The sequence below is a fragment of the Sceloporus occidentalis genome, unplaced genomic scaffold (genome assembly GCF_023333645.1).
Source record: "Sceloporus occidentalis isolate IW3139 unplaced genomic scaffold, rSceOcc1.0.p SCAF_150, whole genome shotgun sequence".
In the NCBI taxonomy this organism is placed as follows: domain Eukaryota; kingdom Metazoa; phylum Chordata; class Lepidosauria; order Squamata; family Phrynosomatidae; genus Sceloporus; species Sceloporus occidentalis.
This window is the reverse complement of record NW_028317130.1, coordinates 771,564-798,403: the sequence shown is the minus strand read 5'-3', so window position 1 is coordinate 798,403 and position 26,840 is coordinate 771,564. Positions and strand designations below refer to the sequence as shown.

The following is a 26,840-nucleotide window of genomic DNA, read 5'->3' as shown; positions in this document are numbered from 1 at the left end:
TTTTAACTGTTGGTTTTATGTATTTTGTTTTTTAAAAAATTGTTTTGTATTTTAACATGTTGTACCCTTCCATGAGGAGAAGCAGGAAAGAAATAAAATTAATTATTATTAATTACTGTTATTATTTATGAAATCAAACATTGGGCCAAAATACAATTTGAAGAACATCCTTGTAGAATTTTAAAATAATGTAAAATTAAAAAAACACACAAACATTTGCACTAATAGGCATATGAATTAGTTGAACACTAAGAAAACAATAATCACAACAGATGATTTATGTAACTTTTACTTGGAGAATGATGACACTGAAATAAATATTTTCCAAGCCTTGTGTGACTAGTCACTAGGCAGAATTAACTCCCCCAACAGCCAATCATGGTTCAGGCTGAGTGTAAAGGAGGGGGCTGCTGTGGGAGGAGTGACTTTAAAGAGGGAGGAGCCAATCAGAATCAGAGATTAGCGTGTCAGTTTAAGAATCAGTTCAGAGCCGTTCAGTTCTGAGAGTTGTCAGGACTCAGGCCAGTGTACTCTCGGAGAATTCATAGTTCTGTTAAAGGGGAAACAGTTTAATCGTATAAGAGAAGAGGTTTAAAGGAAACAAGGAGTTTACTTTTTAAAAAGTTCAGTCCAGAAAAGGAATAAGAAACAACTTGTAACTATTAAAGCACTGTGATTACTGTGACCATACCATCTGTGATCAAATATTGAAAGGATATATCTTAACACATGCTTGTAAATAAAGTTAACGTTTATTTTGTTTCCAAAAGAGTAGTGACCTGTGTGAATTTCTAACAATACCAAAGATATTGTTAGAAACATATATAAGAGGAGGACACTGGAGACCCCAATCTTAATTCATTTAAAGAAATGTGTATTGAGGGTATAAATGAGGCAAGTGTCAAGGACCAAGGGGTCTTCAGATGATTATGAGGTGAAAAGAAGCCTGAAGAATTGACAGGAATACTGCCTTGGTCACACTTTGGCTCAATCCTTTACCAGAATGGAGACGATAATCAAGAAATCAGAAGAAAATTAGGACTCAGAAGAGCAGCTGTGAACGAACTAAATAAGATCTTGAATTTTAAAGATATATCATTGAATATTAAAGTTAGGATTATCCATAGCATTGTATTTCCAGTTTCTATGTATGGCTGTGAAAGCTACACAATGAACAAAGCTGATAGGAAGAACATCAATTCATTTGAAATGTTGTGCTGGAGAAGTGTTCTTCAGATACCATGAAATAAATGGGTGCTAGAGCAAATTAAGCCTAACCCTAGCCTGAATTCTCCCTTGGAGCCAAGATGACTAAACTGAGCCTGTTGAACTTTGGCAATATCATAAGACATAGAATCATATAGTTGAGACATGTCCCACTAGAAAATACAAGCATGCTTGGTAAGGCAGAAGGCAGTAAGAAAAGAAGAAGACCGTGTTACAGATGGATGGACTCAAGGAAGCCGTGTTCCTGAGTCTACAGGCTGAGCAGGGCTGTTGATGATTCAAGTCACTTACAAGGTCTCTCATTTACACAGTTGCCATAAATTGAAGCAGTTGACAGCAGTTAACAGCAAATTCTCTTCAGGTGGGTCAGCCTTTGAAGATGGACAAAATTTACAGAGATTGTAAAGTGCAGCAAGACTGCTGACTGGAGCACCATGTAACAACACAAACACTAATCTTGAAGGAGCCAAAGTAGCTGCCAATTTGCTTTCAATCTGAACTCAAGGTGTTGGTGGTAACATTCAACATTTTAAATAGTTTGGGACCTCAGTACGGTAGGGTGCATCTATACCTCCAAGGAGACTGAGATCTGCTGGAGGTGACCTCCTCTATGTCCCACAAGCAATACACTGCAAGAAGCCATCTCTCCTGTGGCACTTGATCGACGGAATACCCTTTGATTGGAGGTCCAATTGGCACTAATAGGGTTTCTTTCTGGCATCCAGTCAAAACACATTTTGTTTTGGTTTTACTAAGGCATTTGAGTCCTACTTTACTTTTGAAATGTACATGTATACAGTTTTAACTATTTTAGTCTTTTAAGCCATTTTAACTTGTTGTCTTGTGCAGTATGTTTAATCCTGTTGCAATTATTATTTTCAATCTGGAATTGTTTTGTTTATATTTTACTTGTATCACACCTTGAGATCCCACAATAAAGGGCAGGAAAACAAAGTAAAAATCCAGCACGTACAGGAAACTGTTTCTTGATCCAAGCAATGTAATCCCTGTGCACTTGGAGAAATAAGTCAGTCATGTCTACCCTAAAAACACCACTTAGGAAAATTAAAGAAATGATTCCTAATAAATTATTTCACAAGTCAATAAAATGCCTTATTTTACAAAAATTATTGCCTTTTTTGTACACTGCTCCAATTCATATCTTCTCCACAAATTGTACTGAAACTTACTCATGTTTAAGGAAGCCATTCCACCTTGAGGTGCTGCCGGATAGACATTTGGAACATTTGCTGTCATGAAATCTGCAATCTGTTGTAAAGCCAATAAGCCTGTTGGGTTCTTTCCTTTCTTAAATTGTTCCTGGATCATTGATTCCAATTCTTCACAAAATGCCTAGGAACAGAATATTATCTTATTATAGAAATAAATATTGCAGAACGTTAAAGTCTTGATTTAATTCTTCTCAATCACACTTCCTACCCCACTACTCTATTCTCTTAGAATTAGAAAGAATATTGAGCTTGTTACAGTTATTTACATGTTCTGTGTAACTGCAGATTTTGAGGATGAGGAGGTTATGATCTCATTATAAGTGTGTCCTATAGCTACCGTATAAATCCTAGTAAATTGCTATTCATTAGCAATGCTTTTATTGGTCTGCCCATGCAACTATAATCATCAACAGATTTTCAATAGAAACATGTTTAATACTAGTTGATAGATTAACATAACACAGATTAATATAACTAACATAGATTAACATTATGTTGATAGATTAACATAACTAAGGACTGCTTTTCTTTTTGGATGATTCTTTATATTTCTTATAGCTTCCATTACATAAAAACACAATTTTGACAAAGGCTACTGTATACCTGGCAACTTCCTACAGGGAAATTATATTTGGGAGGGGGGGAAACAATTTTGGCTAATACAGCTTTGAGTTGTGGAAAATCCAGGTAGTATAAAAGCCAACTCCCTTAGTGCCCTGTTCTACACACACACACACACACCCCATTATTTCAGCAACACAGGGGTGGGGGGGAAAGCTCCCTGTGTTGCTAGGATCTAAGAGGCTGTTTAGGGTGCTTTCACCAACACAGGTGCCCTATCCGAAAGTAGTATAAACCTATCCTACAAATTTCAAGTGTAGCCTCTTATGCAGCACAAAGATGTATTATTCAAAAAATAGATCAGGATGAGTAATACTTGACAATAAAATGTTTACTGGTATCCCTATGAGTTCTGCTGGAAATTTTCTGGAAATTTGTTAAATAAAATAAGAATTACTGACAATTATCACTTGTTTCTTGTGACATATCTTTTGTTATCCAACTTTAGAGACATGCAACTCTGCATTGTCATCACAAGGAGAAATTATTTCGTCTTACTGGGCTCTGAAGAATCATGGAGACTCTCTTCTTCTGTTCCATCATATTGAAATCCTGGCGAAGGTCAGGTGCCATGTTTCTCTCTCGCAGGTATTCTGGGTTGTTTTCATCAATTCTATCAAAATATCTCTCTTTGTGAGGGGCTGTTGGAAGTGGTGAAGTTACCACTTCTTCTCTAGATTCACCATTCATAGCAGTATTTCAGTGGTTCTATGGAAATGAAGAAAAACAAACATCAAGAACATATTCCTTCATGTTTACAATTAGTTATCTATTCATAACACCTGCTTTTTCAAAACAATCAGATGGAGAGGTAACAGAAGCATTATACCATTACTGCTTTAAACTGATGATAAATGTTGCTAGTCCAATTACACTAGATGAAGTTGACTTCACGTTGGTTAATTGGTTATATTAGGTTCTTTTAGTAGAAAATTCACATTGGTGGATGTCAAGATCATAGTTCCTGCCATACTTGCTAGCCATATATTTTGTAGATGCTTTATAATACTGAATGATGGTATATACTACATATTTGGTGATGCTGGATGGAAAGACTGTTTATCTTCCTTGTAGCTGGCTAATGAGTAGATGTAAAGGGAAGGAATGCACACCATGAGCTATCAAGTTCAGTTCAGTGGGAATGCTTGGTAGGGAAAGAAAAGGTAGTCCTAGGATAACAGTGTTTTAATTTGAAGAATGGAGTTGAGTGTGTGAAAATGTTTGAATTGCTTTTTGCTTTAATATACTGTGTAATTGACAAATGCTTCAGTCCAAACATCCGTATGCTGTGAGCACCTTAGGGGCTGAACAGGCCTCTCCTTTCAGCAACAGATCAGGGCCATGGCAACTACATGCTGCGGCCCCGATCTGGCCTTTCCATGGCACAAAAGGAGCCACAAAAAGCTTTTGGCGCCACAGGAAGGGTGTAATAGCCGCTGGCTCCGTTGCTTTTCAGCGCTCCTTTGGCACTGCATCATCTGGACGCAACACCAGGTGATGCCACCTGCCATGTGTGTGGACGCTATGCCCCCACTCCATCCCCATGCTGGCCTTTATCATTGGTCTATCGAGGCTCTTTGTTCTCTGAATAAAGTTTTCTGACTTTGCTGAGGCGTGTGTTCTGAACTGAAGTTTGCCAGTACATGTCAGCATATCTGCTGCAGTATTTGTTTTTTTTCCAGCAGAAACTTCCAAGTCTCATCAGTTAAATTATGGACATAGCTATTTCTATGGCCCACATTACTGTTTAACTGAAGTTGCCTTCTAATTGATGGCTTCTGCCAAAATAACAACAACAAAACAATGGCTTGAAAAGAGCGCACTTAAAATTGATGTGTGGCTAGCCAAAAGCTCAGGCAATTTGAATTCAGACTGACTGGGCATCCTGGGCGTTTTTCAGGAGCACTGTAGTTGTATATTCCTGCATGGCAGGGAACTGGAGTAGATAGTCCTTCCAACTATAAGTTTCTATGATTCTATGACCTTTTAGTATTTTGTAGAGTACCCAGTTAATGTTCCAGGAATCAGGAAGAAACAGAAGTTGTGACATTTCAAATAATAATTAAAGAATATTTTTACAGGATTGCCAATGTTATAGGGAAACCTTCCTCATCATTTGGGAAAACTATGCTACAGTTATTCATTATCAATACGTATGTACATATATCATTTATAACAAATAGAACAATACATATTTAAAGATCACAGTGATTCATCTAGTTCAGCCTCTGCATCTGTGCAGCAGATATCGAGATCAGTAAAGCCTTTACACCAGTTCAAACTGTTAACTGGCAAATCTAAAGGCTTACATCATTTATTCGTTTATTTTGCATCAAGGCGAAATCACACATTTTACTTCAGTAGCATTTAATATGATCATTTTCTTTAAGAAGAAACTGTCTTTTCAAATTCCTGTCAAAAGTGATGCCCTGCGTATGTTAGTCATTTGGATTTTCTTCTTTTGAAACCAATATTCAAGAAGGCATTTACACTGCTTGTTTTGTAGCGTTGTAGTTACATGTTATCCTTTTTATTTGGATTGTGTGTTTTATGTATGGTTTGTACATTAAGAGAAATAAAATTATACACACACACACACACACACACACACACACACACACATATATACAGCAATGTCCTGAATGAAGGCCAAGAGAAATAATATATTTAAGAACCTAACAAAGAAAAAAAGTTCAAACTCAACAAAATAGACATATTAGATAAAGCCATGGAACTACGTGCTGTAGTATAGTGGCAAAATCTGAAACTGATCACTGAAGTCACAATTTGAAAAATAGGAAAGAGGGAATATTGACAAGAAGGTAGTTATTACAACTTCAAATTTAGGTTGTCTGCAAAATTTTATTTATTTATTGGTAAAGTTTCAAAACCAAAAGGATTGTAACTGTTTATTTTTATCTGATTCAACCACAAGTTATGCTTTAACATTGTTTGGAAAGCTAGGGGCTATGTCTATCGAGGGAGGAAAAGGGGTTGAATCCTTTATCTATTCTGCTGCCAAGTGATCCACAAATCCAAGTTTGCAATTCAGCCGGCAGCCAAGCAGATAATATCTCAAATGAAAAGAGAGAAAACATTGCTATCAGCCTTCTAAATAATGGGAATGAAAACATTAATGCTATTTTCCTGGAATATACACAACATTAGCAGTCCAAAAATCACCCTTCATAGATTAGCTGACGTCAGGAAATTTCAGCACAACCCAGTTTAGTAAATGCAGTTATTGGCTCCCTTAATACCAAGAACCTTATCACACTAGCTTGCTGTCCTGCCACTATCAAGCTAGTTTAAGAATGGAAACATATCGGCTAGGCATCATTTCTTTTCACACTTTTCCCCACAATAGCACTCTGGTGCTAATTTGGCAATCCACGGTTGTGTGGTCTGTTTTCCGCACTGCTAAATATCTAGGAGGAGGGGGTATGAGGAATCCTCACTGGGCCAACCATCTCCTGAAACCGAATGCTGTGTGAATGTGGACACGGCAGCTGCCTTTGGGAATCTGTTGCTCCTTCCCTCTCCTGAATCTGCTATCTGCACAGCCACCCAACCTGGAGCAATGGCTCTCAATCAATACAATTTTCTAAGAAGCATGAGCTACTGGGGGAGGGGGGGGGAGACCATGGGGGGAAAAGCAATCCAGCAACCTCATCCTGGCATCAGACACGCACAGACCAGCCTGCCTGGCTGGGCAGAAAAGAAAGGTAAAAAGACAGTAATGGAACAGCAGTGAGATTGAGAGCCTATTGACGGGTTTTTCCTATCAATGAAAAGGTGAATTACAGTAATGAATTGAATGCAAAGCAGCAGCACAACAAACACAACATCATGTACTGGCCAAAGATGATTTTATCCTGCTTAAATTCTGCTTTTCTGGCCTCATATGATAAAGGGCTAAGTCAACATAAACAGTAATCACTAAGTATTATAATACAGCAAAGAAATTGAGGGTGGGGCGTAGATATAAATAACAACAAAAGAATAACAGAACACCAGAAGCTATGGTGGCGGGGGGGATGAACCACTCCAAGAGGTAGAACGATCAACAAGATATATTTCTAATTTTTCAAGTATAATTGTCTCTTGTCTTCTACCAATTCCACATTTATCTAAGTTATTCAAGCAGTAATAAATGTTGGCGAGGACATGAGAGAGTGTGTCTTCTTGGTGGTTATTCCCACCTTCTGGAATGCTCTTCCATAGGAGGTTAAGCTGGCCACCTCTCTGCTTTCCTTTCTCAAGGAAGCAAATTTGTTTTTATTCAAATCTACCATTTAGTGTATAATCATGTCAGGGAAGCTTTTATACAGGGTGTGTGTTTCAGTTACATTTCTAACTTTTATATGTTTTGTAATTTTATACAGTGGACCCTTGTTATACGCTGGGGTTTGGTTCCAAGATCCCCCGTATATAACAAAATCCGTGGATACTCAAGTCCCATTAAATATAATGACATAGCAAAATGCTGTCCCTTATAAAAAATGGAAAATCAAGGTTAGATATTTGAAATTTATACTTTTTTTGAACATTTTCAAACCGTGGATGCTTGAATCCGTGTATAAAAAATCAGTGTATAAAAAGGGCTGACTGTACTATTTTTAGCTAGTTGATTTTAATTGTATTTTAAATTTTTATTGTAAAGTTTTAAATGGTTTTATTTGTGAGCCACTTTGAGTCCCATTCTGGGAGAAAGAAGGCAGAGAAAGGAAATAAATAATAATTAAATTGATAATAAATATGACTGCCATCTTCAAGTTTCTGAAGAGCTATCATGTAGCAAATGTACTGAGCTTATTTTCTGTTACTCTGGAGAGCAGGATCTGAAGTTATGGATTCAAATTACAAGAAAAAAGATTCCAACTAATTATTAGGAAGAACATCTTGACAGTAAGATCTACTGTCAGGAGTGTTTCAGCTGTGAATTTCTGCACTGAAATAGAATTTGAGTAGATGGCCATTGGGGTCACTTCTAACTCTCTTATTCTAAGTTATTTTCTCATTCCCGTATCTGGGGTACAATTACACTGTGGAGACGATGCTCTCTATTAACTTTTCCAACATAGAAACAAAACAGTAGAAATCCAGCCTATCTTCAAAAGTAGTTATATTTTTATTTAAAGACAGAAGTAGAAGTACAGTTTATTGAATAGCCCGAGGGCCGTTTCTCAAAAGTAGTTATACAAATTAAAGCAGAATTTCAGCTGAGCCCAATTAAGACTAAAACTTGATGGTGACTGGTCATGCTGATTTCACAGTCCAGGCTATAGTTATTTTGACCAGGGCCAAACCTCAAGGTTTTGCAGTTTGGGGGGTTTCCCTTGATTTCTGCTGGATAGAGATATTATTTATGAAAGGGAATATTTTATACTAGCTTCTTCTGGCACGTAACTTTCAGAGTCAATACGTTGAGACTAGTACTTAAACATGTTCTTATAACTTCCAGGTTAGATTATCAACACAGAATTGCTCAGACACTGCAATTGGTCAGAAGAAATATCTTTCTGAAATGTCAAGATACTGGTTCTTATCATCAGTTAGTTCTGGTTTGCAATGAGTAGTTTGGACTAGTTTAAAATCCAGTGACCTAGCCATGGTCATCCCAAAGGACACAAACCTCTGCATTTTTGCAGATTGTGTACAATGATTCATCATTTTGGTGGCTTTTTTAGTAATGGCACTGAGAGCTAAAGATATTATGAAGGAGATAAATACATTCTCCTCTGGATCTTTTTTAAAAGATGAAAGCAGCAATGAAAGGCAATCTGGATCAAGACCACAGTAAAAGGGAATTATTCTTCTTACCTTCCCAGTTTAAATCTCTTTGACAAAGCACCTATTTGCCCCCTAAGAGAGGGACAACAACAAAAAGAAACTGGGAAATGGATAACAATCAAGAAAAATATATGAGAAAAAAAAGTTTTGCCAGTATCATTGTCTAAAATCTAAATATCACAATGACTGCCTTTAAAATCTAAACACATGTATGCTTACACATATACAAAGGAGGCCTTATTCACATCTTCTGCAACATGTAAATAGGACTGGTTGCTTCTCACAATTTGAAAGATTGTATGTGAGGCTGAATTGGCAGCTGTTACTGACCTCATGATCTCAACAGATGGGTTCTAGAACAGATCAAGCCTGAACTCTCTCTGGAAGCCAAGAATACGAAACTGAGACTGTCGTACTTTGGTCATATCAGAAGGCATGATTTATTAGAAAACACAATAATGCTGGGGAAGATAGAGGGCAGTAGAAACAGAGGAATACCCCACACCAGATGGCTAGACAAGATCAAGACCACAGGCCTGAGCTTACAGGACTTAAGCAGAGCAGCTGAGGACAGGGGATCTTGGAGATATCTCATCTACAAGGTCGGCATGAGTCGAACTTGAGTTGAGGGCAGTTATTATTATTATTATTATTATTATAGTTTATTTTTATAGCGCTGTAAATGTACACAGCACTGTACATACAAATGTTCAAATCGATAAAAATAAAACCTGCCAGTGGCATACAATCTACAGTTAACAGCAACAAACAATTTAATCATATAGCATAGCCATAAGGCTAACTTATGCAACAGGGAAAGGGAAGATGTTGCCTTTCAGATGTTGCTGGGCAAAAACTTTGATCAACTCAAGCCAGGAGACCAATGGTAATGGATGATGGGAGTTAGGGTCTGAAGAGCCATATGCTCTCCATCCTTTTTATATAGAATAAGTAATTGGGCCATGTAAAATGGTATTGATGAAACAGGATGGGCAATTTAAGAGGAACCAGAAGCAAGTTTTCCACACCTCCTCCACTTCAGAAGTAATCAGAAACGTCCTTCTTCATTAAAACAACAACAACAAAATGCACCTCCTTTATTTCAACTAAACAAGGTGTATGATTACTATGCACAATGATGCACAGGAGTGTCATAATTCCAGGAGTGCAATTTTCCAAGTTTTAATGCAAATATTTTTACAGATGTGGGGAGGTATCTAGATAGCTAACCACAAAACACATTGAATCCATGAATCACACATCACCCACTTTTCTGAGACAAGAGTTGGCAACAGCTTCCCATAGTACCTATATAACTATTTAAATCGAGAGACCCCTGACTTGAAACTATAGCCTTTCTTCCAAGGTCTCTGTCCCAAGAAGCTAATAAATCATACATCACCCATCATTTACACATTGGAAGTGAAACTCCACAAAAGTAAACAGGAAAACATATTTTCCAATCAGTTATATATTATTTAAGCTATTTCAGCAGCTATCAGGTCAAAGATGCTTCACAGAACAGGTAGATTTTGATAAAAGAACATAATAGCATAATAACATTATGATCCCATAATAGCATTTAATTCCACAACTAGCATTCAAATTGTGATCCACATGTTACTCCAAGCCCGTTTTCCATCCCTCAGGGGTCAAGTATGCCGACTGTCCTAACGTATGACAAAGAGCAGAACAAAGAGGAGGGAGGCAGTGATGTGGGAGAAGAAAGTAAGATGGAGTGGGGAAAAGGCAACAAACATCTCAAATGGCAGGGAAACCTGGGCCACTCTCTGTGCATATGTGCCCATGCATGTGCGTGTCTGTTTGTATGTGCCTTCCAGACACCTGTCAACTTGTGGCTACCCAATGAATTCCATAGGGTTTTCTTCGGCAAGGAATACTCAGAAATGGCTTTGTCATTTCCTTTCTCCGAAATACGACGTACTAAAACAAATGACAGTACTTGCCCATAGGGAAATCATACTTGCCAATAGAAAACCCATACTTGTTCATACAGAAACACAGGGGAATATTCGAACAATGATTCTCTATGGGCAAGTAATCCCCAAAAATTCTCTATGGGCAAATATTCCCAATGATTCCCTAAGGGCACAAATTCCCCAATGATTCCCTAAGGGCACAAATTCCCCAATGATTCCCTAAGGGCACAAATTCCCCAATGATTCCCTAAGGGCACAAATTCCCCAATGATTCCCTAAGGGCACAAATTCCCCAATGATTCCCTATGGGCACAAATTCCCCAATGATTCCCTATGGGCACAAATTCCCCAATGATTCCCTATGGGCACAAATTCCCCAATGATTCCCTATGGGCACAAATTCCCCAATGATTCCCTAAGGGCACAAATTCCCCAATGATTCCCTAAGGGCACAAATTCCCCAATGATTCCCTATGGGCACAAATTCCCCAATGATTCCCTATGGGCACAAATTCCCCAATGATTCCCTAAGGGCACAAATTCCCCAATGATTCCCTATGGGCACAAATTCCCCAATGCTTCCCTATGGGCACATATTCCCAATGCTTCCCTATGGGCACATATTCCCAATGCTTCCCTATGGGCACATATTCCCAATGCTTCCCTATGGGCCCATATTCCCAATGCTTCCTTATGGGCCCATATTCCCAATGCTTCCTTATGGGCCCATATTCCCAATGCTTCCCTATGGGCCCATATTCCCAATGCTTCCCTATGGGCCCATATTCCCAATGCTTCCCTATGGGCACATATTCCCAATGCTTCCCTATGGGCACATATTCCCAATGCTTCCCTATGGGCACATATTCCCAATGCTTCCCTATGGGCACATATTCCCAATGATCCTTTATGGGCAAGTATTCTGTAATGATTCTCTATGGGCAGGTACTGACATTTGTTTTAGTTTCAGAAACACAACTCACAGCATCTAGTATTCATTGGTGGCCATCATCCAAGCACTAACCAGGGTTGACCCTCATTAGATGCCTTTAGGGCACTTGCTTCTTGTTGCTGTTGTGTGCTTTCCACTCGTTTCTGCTCGAAGCCAGATCCCTGGCTGCTGAAATAACCCGGTTTGGCACCGCTTTTAACTGCCGTGGCTCAAGGCTATGGAATTCTGGGAGTTGGAGTATGTTGTGGGGTCCAGAGCGGAGCTCCGCTCCGCTCTGGACCCACAACATACTCCAACTCCCAGAATTCCATAGCCTTGAGCCAGATAGAGTTAGAGCGGTGCCAAACCGGGTTATTTCTCCAGTGTGGATACCTTTTAAGCCTCCTTCCTTCCCCGCCATCCCTCCTCACCCTCGATGCGCAGAAACGTCCAAGCTGCGGGGAAACAGGCCTCCGACGGATCCGCGGCAGAAGCGCCTATATCGCTCCCTCTCCCTCTCCTCCACCGCGGCAGGCAGGGTGCGGCTTCCAAAGGGGTCCCGTCCGCAAGCCAATAAGCAGGGCGCTCATTGGAGGAGGACGACGTCGAGAGTAAGCGCGGCGCCCATTGGCTGCCTCAGTTCCGTCCAGACTCCTCCCTCACAGGAGCGCGGGCGCGCGCGCGCGCACGAGGCCCAGTCTTTTTCGGCTCTGTCTTTCTCCCTCTCAGCCCTCAACGGAGGCTCTGCGCATGCGCATAAGGGCCCCCGGGCCCCCTCCATTCCCCCTTTCCCCCCTCCTCAAGGGAGAGTTCCAAGTGGCCACCGACGCGGCTTTATTCTGTCCCCCCTCCAAGAGTACCCTGACTCTGAAGCCCAACCGAAATGGGAGGCCTGGTGGATAACACCCCCATTTTCTCAGTAGTTCCCAAACTGTGCCCTTTAAAGAGATTTTTTTGGACTTCATCTCCCAGAAGCCTCAGCAATGTTGGCCCATGGTGTGGGATTCTGGGAGTTGAAGTCCAAAATCCCTTAAAGAGCAGTTTGAAGACCACCGTCTAAATGCTTTCATGGAACATCTCTAGCAGTGTAGGGGAGACATCCTGTCATGTGTTGTTGTTGTTGTTGTGTGCCTTCAAGGCATTTCCGACTTAGGACGACCCTAAGGCAAACCAACCTATCATGGGGTTTTCTTAGCAGGTTTCTTCAGAGGGAGCTTTGCCATTGCCATCCCGAGTAGCTGAGAGAGTGTGGCTTGCCCAAAGGTCACCTCAGTGGGTTTACAATGGCCAGGTGGGATTTGAACCCTGGCCTCCAGCCACAGCCCTGAGCTCAAACCACTAATAATAATAATTATTATTATAATAGGATTTATTTATATGCCGCCAATCACTGGGAATCCAGGCGGCTTACAACAGAAGGGATAATAGACAGTTCCCTGCCCTCAGGCTTGCAATCTAAAAAGACACAACACAAAAGAAGGGAATGGTGAGGGGGGAGGGGATCAGATCCAGCATTCTTCTCTCCCTCTGAGTCCTGGACCAAGGCAGATGGACTGGAGGGATGGCTCTTCTTCTTCAGGCTAGCCCTGGTGAAGCTGGGCCTGCCTGGTCAACTCCCTCATAGGCCGCAGGATGGCAGTTATGGAGGGAGGGCTCTTCTTCTTCAGGCTAGCCCTGGTGGAGCTGGGCCTGCCTGGTCAACTCCCTCATAGGCCGCAGGATGGCAGTTATGGAGGGAGGGCTCTTCTTCTTCAGGCTAGCCCTGGTGGAGCTGGGCCTGCCTGGTCAACTCCCTCATAGGCCGCAGGATGGCAGTTATGGAGGGAGGGCTCTTCTTCAGGCTAGCCCTGGTGGAGCTGGGCCTGCCTGGTCAACTCCCTCATAGGCTGCAGGATGGCAGTTATGGAGGGAGGGCTCTTCTTCTTCAGGCTAGCCCTGGTGGAGCTGGGCCTGCCTGGTCAACTCCCTCATAGGCCGCAGGATGGCAGTTATGGAGGGAGGGCTCTTCTTCTTCAGGCTAGCCCTGGTGGAGCTGGGCCTGCCTGGTCAACTCCTTCGCAGGCCAGAAGATGACAGTTATGGAGGGAGGAGTCTCTTCTTCCAGGCTAGCCCTGATGGAGCTGGGTCTGCCTGGTCAACTCCCTCATTACACCACACTGGCTCCTCCTTAGAATCATAGAGTTGGAAGAGACCACAAGGGCCATCCAGTCCAACCCCATTCTGCCATGCAGGAACTCTCAATCATAGCATCACCATTGACAGATGGCCATCCAGCCTCTGTTTAAAGACCTCCAAAGAAGGAGACTCCATTACACTCCGAGGAAAGAGTGTGTTCCACTGTCGAACAGCCCTTACTGTCAGGAAGGTCCTCCTAATGTTGAGGTGGAATCTCTTCAGGATTCCTGAAGAGTGCTGCATGGATTGTTCAAGCTTGTTCCATCCTCAATTTGACACCCCTTTAAATACTTAAACAGGGCTATCATATCACCCCTTAATGTCTCCTCTCAAGGCTATCTACCCATCTCTCTAAATCATTTCTCATTTTAGTCATCCTCCTTTGGACATGCTCTAGTTTCTCAATTTCCTTTTTTAATGTGGTGCCCAGAACTGGACACCACAGGTGACGCCTGACCAAAACAGAATAGAGTGGCACTATTACATCCTTTGATCTAGACACTATATTTCTATTGATGCAGCCTAGAATTGCATTGGCCTTTTTAGCTGCTGCATCACACTGCTGATTTAACTTGTGGTCTACTAGGACTCCTCGATCTCTTTCACACATAGGCTCCTTAAGCCCTTATATCTGTGCATTTCATTTTTCCAATCTAAATACCTTACATTTCTCCATCCTGAAATTCATTTGGTCCAGCTTTCTAATCTATTCATTTCTTCTTGAATTTTGATCTTCTCCTCTGGGGTATTAGCTCCTCCTCCTATTTTGTCATCTGCAAACCACTACACCACAATATGTAGAGATCTTGCTCATTGCAAATCTATTTCAAATTTAATGTTCTTGTGTCTCTGATCGACTATTTGTATCATTCCAGCCATCAACAAAGGGCAAAAAAAGTGTGTACCCCCACTCTGGCAAGATGGACAAGGTCCTGTATCTCTACATGCTACAAATATCTGTTGCACCACCACCAAGGTGTGCTTGTTGCTCATTCCACATATAGCTATGCAACCTCCTCAGCTTTAGCTACAAATGCACCTTATTGTAGACATCTATGGGGCTGCAACAAAGGCTTCTCTGGCTACTTTTGTGCACCACTACAGATTAGAAATCTTTTAATATGTTATTCTACATGACAACATGGCTCCCCCTGGACATGTTTTCTGGATGTAAGATACTGCATTTCAGCCACATCTTGGGAAACCTAGAGAGGGCCAGTGGACTGGGGCTTTATCATTTGAGGCCTACATCCAGCAAAGGTAAACAACAATTCTAAAAGATTTAAACTATACTTGGCATGCGTTACCAAAGCAGCACCTAAAAATGTTTCTTAATGCAACAACATGGAGAACTTCTTGAGATATTCATTGCAGGTTTGCCTAACAAAGGAGCTTGTAGTTTTACAAAGGACGGAGGCAACTTGGATCTCAAGAGGAGCTTCTCTATTTGTCTTGCTGACAGAACGTAAACTTTTATTTCCTGGAGTACCTCCATGGCCAGGAGGAGGGCCCTGCCTGCATGGATGTCTCCTCCATCACCACCTGAACTGAGAACAGCCACATCTTGACAAAATGCAGGTTTGGGACTAACATCATTTCCCCCTCTCCTGTGTTTTTGAACAACTTTACCTGATGAAGGGGCTGCCCAGACAGTCCCTAAGGGAAAGCAGGATGCCACCCCTTTCCTTGCCGGATAAGAGCCATGGCAATCGCATGCCACGCCCCCAATTTGGCCTTTTCACGCCATGTAAAGGGCGCCCTAGCCGCCACTGTGGTGCCTTTTCCCCACTTATTTGGTGCAGCACATGTAAGCGTTGCACTGAAGACGCCGCATGACATCGTCCGCCATCTGGTCAGGTGGCATCCCAGTGGCTGGGGTGCGGATGCCATGCCCCCACTCTGCCCCAAGGCTCTTTATGCCGACCTGTTGCGGTCCAAAGTCATCAGTGGAGTTTCAAAAGCTGTGGATTTTGGGTGTTATTGTACTATGTGGACGCCTCATTCAGAAAATGCATGCTACAGTCTGTGGTGTCCATTTAATTAATGCTCCTCAGTTCTCCCACCTGTTGGTCAGGAAGCTTTGGTATGTCCCAAGACAATGTTTCCCCCTCAACCATTGGAAAAAGGAAGATTGATCTTACCTGTGAGATGTTTCTTTTCAGTGGTGGATGCAGAAACAACCTCCTCACTGAGAACTGAGGGAAACATTTGCCCTTGGAGATGAGGAGGAGAATTAACATTTCTTTAGCTTTTATCCATATTGGTAGTTGGGGTTTATTTTTCTGTATGTTACTTTGTTTCTGTTGAGAATGGGTTAGCACAGTGATGGCGAACCTATGGCACACGTGCCAGAGATTGCACTCAGAGCCCTCTCTGTGGGCACACATGCTGTAGCCCTAGCACAGAGTTTGTCAGTTTCTTATTAGAAAGCCAGAGGGACGTGGCACTTTGCAATAAATAAATGGGGTCTGGGTTGCAGTTTGGGCACTTGGGCGCCTTACAGACGGGCCTAAGCGGTGCCATCGTTGTGCCAGGAATACGCACAAGGGGCGGCGCTTCCGGACGCGCCTTGCCCCTCGCGCGTATTCCATACGGCAAGATGGCGGCGCCCTATACAGACAGGCGCGGCCATCTTGACGTAACGGACGCACAGCGTCCGGACGTCTAAACCCGGAAGAGACGTCGCGAGTGCGTGCTTTGGCACTTGCGACATCTCTTCCGGGTTGCTGGAAGGAGCGCGATTTTCACACTCCTTTTTTACAGCGCAGGGGAGTCGCGCGGTTTGGCTGCAGCGGCTTCCCCGCGCTGCAACCGGCAGCGGCCCAAGACTGCCCCTTTTGGGCGGTCTGTAACGGGCCTTGGTCTGTAAAAGGTTCATCATCACTGGGTTAGCAACTCTTCTCCTCAGCTTTAACTGTTGGGGCTGTTCCCCCTGGTGAAGGTTCCTTCAAAGGACTTTTTCACATGGAGAAAACTGGAAGGTTATACTGGTGCCAATGGAGGGTCATCTTGGGCATTAGGGACAAGTTCACTGCTGCTTTTCACATGACGCTGCATGCAAGCAGGACAGAATCCAGACAGAATGTGAGGTGAATCAGGAAATAAGCAAATTTGCAAAACTACTGTATTTTCATTTTGTTTGTGAATTCACTCTCTTCTTGTAAAGGCAGCCATCTGAAAACCATGCCTCCAGATGCCGTCTGTTCCCAGATTTCCTACAGTCCCTTGCTCTACCAGGGAGAGGGAGAAAGCCTTCTTCTTAAAAGGATACACACATACTTCCCTCACCGGGCTGGTTTCTCCTTCCTCCTGCAGCCTCTAATTAAGGGAACAGCTGCTGGGAGAAGGCAGAGGGAGAGGACTTTTGGCAGTCTTCCTGTAGAGGTGGGAGAAATGCAGGACATGCCCTGGAAAGGAGGGCATCTGGGAGTATCAGCCCTCGCTGGAGTCAGGCAGGTTTATGGACTCAGCCCCCTCTTCTTTCTCTCTCTTGCGTGTGTGTCTGTGTGTGGTTTTACGGAGTTTGCAAAGGGAAGCCTCATCCTACCTTCCTCTGACACAGCTTCTAGGCCAGGGCAAAGAGTTTTTTCCTCCCTATTTCTCTTCCCTCCCCAAAGAATGTGGGTGTGTATGCACTTATGGAACTGACAGTTTGGAGCATGCGCAGAAAAGGTATTTATAAGCTAAAAATGGGGGGGGGGGTTTTATCCTCCTCTGTTTGATACCCAAATTCGCATTGGATCCTAAATAATGTGCCTTAAACCCCTTGTTGTGCTCTTGTGTGTGATAATCATTAGCAAATGGGCTTGCTTTTCTGCGATGACAGCACTTTAACCATTTTTGGGATGGAAGCACATAGGTCCCTGTGTGAAGAAGTCTAAAGTCTATTTCCTACCACCACGGCGATGAGGAGGAGCAATCCATGACAGCATGTTTCTGCTTCCACTGCTGAAAAGAAACATCTCACAGATAAGACCAATGTTCCTTTTTCTTTCACAAGATTTGGGAGGGGAGTTGATAACTTTTACCTTCACCCTCCACAGAAACCCTTTATTGTTCTAAAAATGAAATGATACACAAGGTTATCCTTGTGCACTCATTGTTGTTGATATGTGCCTTCAAGTCATTTCCAAGTAATAGTGAACATAAGGTTTTCTAAGGCTGAGAATGTGTGATTTGCCCAAGATCACCCAATAGGTTTCCATGGCTGAATGGGGAATCCAACCATGGTTTCCAGAGCCACAGTCCACAGCTGAAGCCACTACACCAAGAGCCCTCCCTCCAATCCATCTGCCTTGGTCCAGGCCTCAGAGGGAGAGAAGAACCACTGGACCTCATCCCCTTTCCCTCCACCATTCCCTTCTCCTTTTGTTTCGTGTCTTTTAGATTGTAAGCCTGAGGGCAGGGAACTGTCTGATTAAAAACAATAATTGTAAGCCGCCCTGAGAGCCATTAGGGCGGGATATAAATACCTAAATAAATAAATAAAATACACCACACTGTATTAGGTTAGTGAATGGTAAAACAGTTGCCATTCGGGAGCTGATCAGTGTGTATCATAGAAACCCAGATGGATTATCAATCTCAGTATTGTCCACAGGAGTTCTCTCTGCAGCACCAGGCAAAGGTCTATCATGCTTCCTTCCTCCTGGCCTGTGCTACAGTTTTTTGGATCTGAGTGCAATGGGACCTCGGTATCTGCGGGGGATCCATTCTGCACCTACCTACCCCTGCAGATACCAAAATCCATGGGGCCTCAAGTCAGGTTGTCCCTAGTTGGTGGTAAGTACATACTGCTGTGCTGCCATTAGGGACAACTTGATTTCAGGCAAGCTCCCATTGTCCCCAATGGCAGTGCATGCATGCTGTTGCACCACCATTAGAGACAACGGGAGTTCAAATAAGCCCCCGTTGTCCCTAATGGTGGCATGGTCACATGCACATGCCATCATATGGGTTTGTCATTTGCAGATGCTTAAATCTGCAAAAGGCCCCACTGGAGGTTGGACTGGATGGCCCTTGTGGTCTCTTCCAACTCTATGATTCTATGTGTATTTGAAGGTCAGCAGCCAGGGCAGATTTGTGATTTTATTGGTGTACCATCCACCCTGTTGCTCAACAGTCTTACTTCTTAGCCAGAGTGGTCTCAGGAGGGTGCTGGAGTATTCTCTGCCTATGGTGCTTGGAAACCTCAACATCCATGCTGAGGTTCAGGACTTTATATCTGCTAAAACAAGCATATGTCTTTCTCATGTCGTTTCTGGCAGTATCATGCTGCTGGATGAATTCTGGACCTTGTTTTCTATGCTTGGTGCAGTGATGATGATCTGGGAGAAACCCCCAGAGGAACTCTCTGTAGTTCCATTACCATGTACAGATCACTACCTAGAGACTGAGGTCCAAAACACACTGCAAAAATAATCTAGTTTGAGATCGCTTTAACTGTCCTTAACTAAGGAATTTTGGGAACTGTAGTTTTGTGAGACATTTAGCCTTCTTTGTCAGAGATCTTTGTCAGATGTTTTGGTTATAAACGATTGACAATCACATCTAGAAGAGATTGTTTCAGAATGTGGTAGTCCCTCCTTATGGGATACTGTGCTAGTATATATTCCCTGCGCTGGCTTTTGAAGTGTCTTCCAGCTGTAACAGTATTGTATAATGTGACCTGGGCAATTTTTTTAAAGACTAAAGTATGATGTAGAAGACTTAAACACAAAGACAAAATGAACTGAAAGATTGCAGATGCCTCATTTGAAGTCTTCCTTGATAGGTACGGCATTTTAAGTCTCCTTGATAGATGCAACATCCATAGAAGTGTCATGCTATCTGAAGAGGTAGACCAAATCTACAAAGGTTTATGCTACTTCTTTCACAGTTAGTTTCAAAGGGGCTACAAGATCCCTTTGCATACTGATATTTCAGACTAACATGGTTATATCTCTGAATTCTAAGACCTACACTTGTGATGTGTACAGTATTCTTTAAAGAACATGGACATACAATTAAATATATCTTTTGTTGTGTGCTTCCAAGTCATTTTTGACTTATGGCGACCCTAAGGCAAACCTAACATAGGGTTTTCTTGGCAAGTTTCTTCAGAGGGGAGGTTTGCCATTACCATCCTCTAAAGCTAAGAGAGTGTGACTTGCCCAACATCACCCAGTGCGTTTACATGGCAGAGCTGGGATTCAAATCCTGCTTCCCCAGTGTCCTAGTCCAATGACCAGAACATTACACCATGCTGGTTCTCAGTCCTTTATAACCGAAACATTGTTCTGGATTACAGAAATAGAGTAAATAATCTAGCTATAATATAGTATAATACAATGAAATTAATATATTTTACCATACATACTCATGTATAAGTAAAAAAATTATGTCAAAAAATTGACCCAAAAAACCTGGGTCAACCTACACATGGGTCAATATGGTAACTTTGTTAGAATAAAATGGCAGTGGTGGCTGTTTGGGCTTTCCAGGCCATAGCAGTGAGAGCCAAGGGAGTGAGTACTGCTTTTACAGTAAGCTCTCCCCAGACAGACTAAGCTCTTGCCACAATCCTGACCTTTCTACACCATGGCTGAAGTCCCAAAGAGTCACTGCTATGGTAGAGAGAGGGGAAGTCGGTGTTTCTTTTAAGGTTGGCTCTTCCTGGATGGATTCTTCACCACCCACCTCCCTTCAGTTGTCTGCAGCCAGCCCCCTTTTGTCCTCCTCCTCTTCTCTCCCTTCTGTGAGGGTATAAGCGGGTTGGAGGGAGGGAGGCTGGGCAAAAGGCAGGAAACTAGCCATGGTTCTTCATCTTTAGCCTGCTTTCTCTGGCTGCTTTACCGCCTGTCTGCTCACTCGCTGTTGTTTGCAGCTGGCCTACTTGCCTCCTCCCCTCCACTTTCTGTGAGGAGAGAAGCAGACCAACCACAAACAACCAAGGGAGAGAGAAAGGCTGGAAAGCAAAGCAGCCAGACAAAGCAGGCAAAAGATGAGAAACCAGCCACCTCTGCAGCCACGCTTCATTGTATTTTGCTTGCCTTCGCTGCCTGTTCGCCCATTCTCAGTTGTCTGCAGCCAGTCTGCTTATCTGCACACAGTAGGGGAAGTTGAGAAGCAAGAGACAAGCAGGCCAGTTCAAACAATGGAGAGCAGGCAGACAGGCGGCAAGGCAGCTGGAGAAGGCAGGCAAAAGATGAGGAACCATGGCTAGAGAAGCAGATAGTTTCTTGTCTTTTTCTTGCCAGCAGTTCTTTGCTGCCTGATTGCCCACCCTCAGAGAAAATGGAGAGGAGGAAGAGGAGGAGATAAGTGAGCTGGATGTAGACAAATGTGAGTAGCCAGAGGAGCAGTGAAGAGGAGCTAGAGAAGACAAGCAAAGAAAAGACGCGGCTGGTCTTTACTATAGGAAGGGAGCTCTCACTATAGTTCATCCTGGGAGAACCTTTAAAAAGCACCAACCCCCTCTACTTCTCCGGAGGCCTTTTACAATGCCTGGAAGGAAAAATGGCAGCAACTGTGACTCTTTAGCATTTTCCCACCACAGCAGAAAAGTGACTTCTGTCCACCACAGCAGGGAAATGCCAAAAAGCCACCATGGATCCAAGAAGTCCTATGCTGAGCCCCAAAGTTTTACCCTTGACTTATGCACGGGTCATGCCAAATTCCAAAACTATAATTGAATTATTATGCAATGTGAGATTCAAAAGATATTTTAATAAAACCAAATCATTCAGATTCCTATTTTACAAGAGTCACCGTTTATCATTACAGTAATTATATAAAAATCCATGATATAAAAACTTATTTTACTATTAATTATTATGTTTAAAAGCAAAGTGACTATCCTATTAAATCTTTGGGTTTATAGTTTTAATAATCCAGTTAATAAATGTAACCTATGGATTTGGCAGCAATAACAAAAAGAAGTGTACGCATGCACATATACACATAACCTAACAGCAGATTTTTCTAGTATTCAGTCTCAGCTAATTGGACTTTTACACAATCAGACTGGCACTTGGCTGTTTTGTACCCCATTAAATGGAGAGAGATGTGTGCGCATATGTGCACGTGTATGTGCACATTCACCATAACAGTTTTACACCATAATGAAAATGACCTAGAGGGGCAGATACTTTCAAAATAGTATAAAATGGCAAGTCACATATACATTTAATACGTAATATGTTGGGAAAATACACTATAAATAAACTAAGGTCAAAAATACACTGCAAAATTAATCCAGTATGAGACTGCTTTAACTGCCCTGTGCTAGGGAATCGTAGTTTATTGTGGCACCAGAGCTGTCTGACAAGAGAAGGCTAAATGTCTCACAAAACCACAGTTCTCAGAATTCCCTATCACTGAACCAGGTAGTAGTAGTAGTAGTAGTAGTAATAATAATAATAATAATAACAACAACAACAACAACTAGTTTATTACAGCCATTTGGCCAGCACAGAACCAGGTACAGTGGTGCCTCGGGTTACGAAAGTAATTCGTTCCGCGGCCGCTTTCGTAACCCGAAAAGCCTTCGTAAGCCGAATTGCCATAGGCGCTAATGGGGAAAAGCCGCGATTCCGTGCGAAAAAGCCGAAAAAAGCACCAAAAGTTTTTTCGTAACCCGAAAAAACATTCGTAACCCGGAACAATAATTCCCTATGGGATTTTTTCGTATCCCGAAAATTTCGTAACCTGGGTATTTCGTATCCCGAGGTAACACTGTAGTTAAAACAGTCTCAAACTGGATTATTTCTGCAGTGTGTTTTGGACCTAAGACTGCTGTTTTTTTAGGGTACAAAATAAAAATGGCCCACTGACTTTTAAATTCTGGAAACAAATATATTTTGTGCCTTTTCTCTCTAGCTTAATTAAACACTAATACAATAACATCTCAGACATCAGTGCTGATGCAAAAAAATAAGTCAGGAAAACAACAGTAATATGATCATTAGCACTTTGCTTTTAGAAATGTTTTTCTTAAGAGTTCTGTCAGTCACCATAACTTAATATCCATAGGTTTATAGACACTGTAGCAGCTCAAGCAAGGTGTCTATTGAATACTCACATTGCAGAGTTAACTACACCAATAATGTGTCAGCGTCCTTCTGACAATGTCGTACTCCTTATTATATGTAACCCAGAAATTCAGACAAGAGATCAGATATAGTTGAAATAGGCCTAGATTCTGGGCAAGGCCTGGATTCTGGGCAAGGAGTGTAGTTATTCCTTGCTAGTTTATACTGGGAGATGGGATGATGGTGGATTGTAATTTATCACCTAAGAGTCAATTGTGAAGGAGGATGGGTGCTGCAGTCCAACATCATCATCATACCTGATTTGCAGGGGAAATAAATATTTGCATCCTGTAAACCTATACTTGGTCACTGTGATTAATTTAACAGTAGATTATGAAGGTCTGTCACCTTGGTCCAGAATAACCATAAGGAAATGTTAAGATCAAATTGTTGTGGCCTGGCAAGACATGGCTGGAGTAGTATTCAACCAGACTCCCAAGACTCATAAACAGAACATCTGCCTCCAGGTAAAACTTGGAGTCCTGTAGCAAGATTAAAATAGACATCTGAAGTTACTGGCTAACTCAGGAACATCTCATGATAACAAAACAAGTAATAATGAAGGCAGCTCAGAGGCACAACACATGGGGCATCAAATTTGATTATTTGATTCCACCTACACTCCAGAAAGTTAGCAAACCCACACTTTGTTTGTGTTCAGAAGTATTGTTTGTCCCCATTTAAAAAAAATATAACATTCTATATCTGAACTATCAGACCAATATAATCTAATAAGGAAGACTGATTTAAAAGTAGATTGCATATTGTTTTATTAAACTATTATACATTGTTTTATTCAACTACTGTAAATCTTTATATGCAGCTCTTTTACCCACCTGTTGAAAGATTCTGTAGTTTCTCACTTTCTCCATGGATTCATCCCATACAACTAATACCTTAAAAAGGGAAAATCAGAACAACTTTTTAACCAAGCATCCTCCCGGTTAGTATAGTGTGAATACAATGAAAATGTTTAAAATAAAAAGGTACCTGCATATTTATAAATCAAACTTCAAATCCCTACAAAATTACTACGACAAATGTAGAGAACTAGAAGACAACAACAAAAGGGGAAGAATGAGAGACCTATTCGAGAAAACAGGGGAAAGTTCAAGCCAAGGCCAGGACTCTCTATGACAATAAAGACCAGGAAGGAATAAAACGACGATGGATGCAATACCCAGATGAGTTATCTAAAAGGGATGACAACATGAAGGACACATAAAACGAAGAGCCATATGAAGATGAACCCCAAGTTCTAAAAACTGAGGTGGAAGCTGCAAAAAAGGAAATGGCAAAAAACAAGACTCCAGGAGTCCAATAGAACTGTTGCAATGCACACTGACAGAGTCAACTCTAGTGCTAATCTACATACATCAACAGATATGGAAAACAAAATGATGGTTAAAAGATTGGAAGCAATCAATATACATCCCTATTAATGAAAAAGGAGATACAAGATACTGCAGCAACTATAGAAACATAGCACTAATCTCCCATGCAAGCAAAATCATGCTCAAAATTCTGCAACATAGGCTCCAACCATACATGGAGAGGGAAATCCCAGAAGTCCAAGCAGGGTTCAGGAAAGGAAGAGGCACCAGGGATCACACTGCAAATATACGGCGACTAATGCAGCATAGCAGGAAGTTACAAAAGAAAATCAGCATGCGCTTTATAGACTATAGCAAAGCCTTTGTGTAAATCATGAAAGGCTATGGAATGCCCTTAAAGACATGGGAGTGCCAGCAGGTCTGATAGTCCTAATGAGGAATCTGTAAAGACAAGAGGTTACTGTCAGGACAGAAAACAGAGAAACAGAATGGTTCCCAATTGGCAAAGGAGTCAGACAAAGCTGCATCCTATCACCCTACATATTGCAAGGAAAGCAGGCTTGGACATGGAAGAGGGAGGAGTGAAAATAGGAGGAAGAAATATCAATAATCTGAGATACGCTGATGACACCATAATACTAGCAGAGAACGTCACTAAGGAAGTGCAAAGGCAGGCTTACTGTTGAACATAAAGAAAATAAAAATAATGACCACAGAGAACTTACACACATTCAAACTAAACAATGAGAAAAGAGATAGTAAAAGAGTTCTCATATCTGGGATCAAACATTGATCAGAATGGGGGCTGCAGCCAGGAAATCAGAAGAAGATTAAGAACGGGGAGGGAAGCTATAAAAGAACTAGAAAAGATCCTAAAATGCAAAACCATACAACTCAGCACAAAAGTCAGAATCATACAGGCCATTGTATTCCCTATCAACATGTATGGATGTGAGAGCAGGACAGTCAAGAAAGAAGATAGGAGGAAAATCAACTCATTTGAGATATGGTGCTGGAGAAGAGTGGCGAGGATCCCATGGACAGCCAAAAGGACAAACAAATGGTCCTAGAGCAGATTGAACCAGAAATATCCATAGAAGCCAAGATGACAAGACTCTTAGACTGTCATACTTTGGACACATCATGAGAAGGCATGAATTGTTGGAAAAGACAATAATGTTAGGAAAGGTGGAGGGAAGTAGAAAGAGAGGAAGGCCACCTGCTACATGGATAGATTTTATTAAAGAGACCACAAATATGAGTTTGCAGGAGCTGAGCAGAGCAGTGGAGGATAGGGGCCTGGAGATGTTTCATCCATAGGGTCACTATGGGTCGAGATCGACATGAAAGCAGTTAACAACAACAAATCCCTTAGCATTGCCAGACTACTTCTATCTAGTCAGCTCATTTAGTTAAGGCATATTTAGCTGGGCTCAAGCAAATGGTCTCTCTCATCATATCTAGAGTATGATTCTCTGCCGGATATCTGAAAATTGTAAGCAAAGTCTGTTCTGGTTCCTATAAATTCACCCTGACCAATAGTATAATATTAGTAAGATGGAAAAAAGAAGACAGAACTTTTCACTGGCCATGCCTGAAGAATTTAAATTTTATTTACTGCAACCTACACTTTCTCTACAAGGAACTCTATTGTACGTTAGTGTGCACTAAACATCTCAGTCTAAGGAGGAGACACCTTTGGATAATTACCGTATGTACATTAAGCTGCACTACATTAGATCTCTTATCCAATAATCTTTTCCAAGTTTGCAGAATCTGACATTTCTCTTAGAATATATTCTATTACCCTAACAGTTTTATTACCTTTCCAGTTTTTGTAGATGAATTCCTAATACAGAATAATCCATTTTTCAGATGTCCTCTGGGATTTTCAGATTTGAACAGCCTACAATTGTGTGAAACACCAAATGGTCAACTTTGGGGCAAAAGAGACCATCCCTTTGTGCCGCCATCTTTGTGAATTAGCAAAAAACCCAAACCAAAGCCCACATTTGAAATACTGACATTATGACTACACCTGGCAACTTCTTTTTTTCAGTAATCCCACTTATTTTAAGAGCAGGATAAAAATATTACCAAAAACATGACTGAATAAATAAATAAAACAAATAAAAATTAATGACTGATGTTTGAAGATACAACAAAATATTTGTGGTAAGAAGTCAATGTACAGGCACAACAATCAAATCAATCTTAACCCTCACTGGGCCTATGGCCACAAAATTTCCACAAAAAACTACTTTCATGCTGTCAGCACTCTTTCAGTATAATAGTTCAACATCAGCTGAGTACCCAGATTTAGCCCTTTGTCGCTGTTCCAGGCATTTCCCCATTTTTCAGACTCACTTTTGCTGGTAACTCTAGGAACTGCCTGTATTCCAACATGTTTGCATGGAAATAAATTTACCTTTCAATTTCAAGGGAGTCAGAGGTATTGACAAAAACAGAACTTGGTAGCTCAACCTGCATGAAAAAAAGAGCTTGTCACACAAAAG

At 41.7% G+C, this 26,840-nt stretch overlaps 2 protein-coding genes across 20 annotated transcripts in view; both read right to left on the bottom strand.

Annotated features, from left to right (window-relative positions):
- Window positions 1–12,318, bottom strand: part of LOC149280653 (alpha-adducin) — a 69,091-nt gene extending 56,773 nt beyond the window's left edge. For 10 of the 15 annotated variants that reach the window (XM_089500243.1, XM_089500246.1, XM_089500248.1 and 7 more), the window contains exons 1-3: window positions 12,176–12,318; window positions 3,579–3,788; window positions 2,418–2,580 (exon numbers count right to left, since the gene is read on the bottom strand). In XM_089500243.1, the coding sequence (XP_089356369.1) occupies window positions 2,418–2,580; window positions 3,579–3,770 (355 nt within the window). In that variant the 5' untranslated portion in view covers window positions 3,771–3,788; window positions 12,176–12,318. Of the gene's footprint in view, window positions 1–2,417; window positions 2,581–3,578; window positions 3,789–12,137 lie in introns of all 15 variants that reach the window. The other 5 variants (XM_089500249.1, XM_089500247.1, XM_089500250.1 and 2 more) reach the window with 2 other exon arrangements.
- Window positions 12,319–21,710: 9,392 nt separating this feature from the next.
- Window positions 21,711–26,840, bottom strand: part of LOC149280652 (SH3 domain-binding protein 2-like) — a 51,558-nt gene continuing 46,428 nt past the window's right edge. For 4 of the 5 annotated variants that reach the window (XM_089500240.1, XM_089500241.1, XM_089500238.1 and 1 more), the window contains 4 exons: window positions 26,753–26,808; window positions 26,149–26,230; window positions 23,827–23,886; window positions 21,711–23,472 (listed from right to left, as the gene is read on the bottom strand). In XM_089500240.1, coding sequence (XP_089356366.1) covers window positions 23,335–23,472; window positions 23,827–23,886; window positions 26,149–26,230; window positions 26,753–26,808 — 336 coding nt within the window. In that variant the 3' untranslated portion in view covers window positions 21,711–23,334. Of the gene's footprint in view, window positions 23,473–23,826; window positions 23,887–26,148; window positions 26,261–26,752; window positions 26,809–26,840 lie in introns of those variants that run through there. The other variant, XM_089500242.1, reaches the window with a different exon arrangement.